The 1,554-nt window shown below is 33.5% G+C and overlaps 1 protein-coding gene across 1 annotated transcript in view; it reads left to right on the forward strand.

Annotated features, from left to right (window-relative positions):
* Positions 1–1,554, forward strand: part of LOC119588230 — a gene marked incomplete in the record, with an annotated part of 18,655 nt that overhangs the window by 12,965 nt on the left and 4,136 nt on the right. Inside the window, 2 exon segments of the mRNA XM_037936930.1 lie at positions 269–404; positions 1,399–1,532. Of these exon segments, the coding sequence (XP_037792858.1) occupies positions 269–404; positions 1,399–1,532 (270 nt within the window).

The raw sequence follows: 1,554 nt of genomic DNA on the forward strand, positions 1-1,554 counted from the left end.
ATTATGTTTCATGTGCTCAAGAAATCAGTATTTGTAGTGGTTTAATAATGGCACTTAAATTAACTAGGTTGTAGACATTCCTCATCAGCATTTTAGGTTAGTAAAACCAAGTATTTGTCAATATAAACACTACTCATACTTTTTAAGATAATCATTAGGAACATAAAACTAGAACACTAAAATGCTTAAAACTTCAGTAAATACCACTGCAAATTTCAGTCTGCATTGTAAATGTAAAGCAGTGACTAAAGGCAGTTGTTTTTTACAGGAGACAGTGAGACCTCTTCCTTGCTGGCAAGCAGACCAGAGATTAGAAAGACTTCCAGAAGACCAGTGCAGCAATATGCTTAACAGTCAGGCTTATGAGGATAAGGAAATAACTCTTATGCAGTTATATCCAGAGGGTATGTTAGATGATATGTTTTCTTGTTTTTTGTGTGTGTTCTGCATTTTATTATTATTTCAGTAATGTAGTTATGTAGGTTATGTAGGTTAGATAAAGCCTTGTGTATCTGAGGTGAAACAAGGATGTATAAATTTCTAATTTTATTTTGTTAGTGTGTAATATATTGTATGGAGTGGTACAAGCAGATCCTTACATGCATTTTGTCTGTTCACTGATATCAGTTTTTTATGTTTAAATTTTTTTTAATGATTTTAGAATATAAAAAAGTTATAAGAAATGGTTATTATATGAAGATTATCACTGTTTGCTTGGTGTAGTTATGTTATGAGCATCCATTGGCTTTTAATAACGCAGAATAAACTTGAACCCCTTCTGTAAGATCTGACAAATTTGTCTTGTCTTCCTCACTCTGGAAACTGATAGGTTGAGTCTGAGGGCTGCCATACTCAATCAGCTATTGAACACTGCACATAGGAAGGGCAGCCTTTTTTTTTTTTACTATTTTCTCAATGACAAGTGATCATAAAGACAAATTTATTATCAACATTACAGTGATAAAAGAATGATTCATATAAAATAGATACCAACATGATAAATTATCATGTTGGAATTGAAAAATTGCACTGAGACCTTTATGGGGTCATTATATGTCAGAAACTCAAAACATTGTTTTCGGTGACCAAGAAAAGTATATGTGGTCCATACAGGGTTAACAATTAGTCCAGGATTAGTTTTTGTAAATGAATGTGGTCTATATAAGTAGTTTAGAGTATACTATATTCTGTGTGTCACTTAGATACTCTGTGAGACTTTTGAACTTTTGATACTGTGCATAGGCTCTTTTGACTGTGTGAGGTTTAAGTAGGTATATTTTGTATCTCGCCACATACAAGTCTTGACATTACTTTATTAGGTAATAACTCATTGACTTAATTGAGCTTCCTTAGTCATAAAAGAGCCAATATTTTGATTTTAACTCTATTTTTTTCCAGAACTTGAAACTCAGGAACTGCTGGCTGCAGAAGGTTACCTACTATCTAACCTGGCTCCTATGAGGGCAGGGTACATGAAGGGCGCTTATAAGCTGATTGACTATTCATGTGGGCAGCACATAAAGAGGAATTATGTTTGTCTTTGGCCTTGTCCTG

This window comes from Penaeus monodon, chromosome 23 (assembly GCF_015228065.2).
Source record: "Penaeus monodon isolate SGIC_2016 chromosome 23, NSTDA_Pmon_1, whole genome shotgun sequence".
In the NCBI taxonomy this organism is placed as follows: domain Eukaryota; kingdom Metazoa; phylum Arthropoda; class Malacostraca; order Decapoda; family Penaeidae; genus Penaeus; species Penaeus monodon.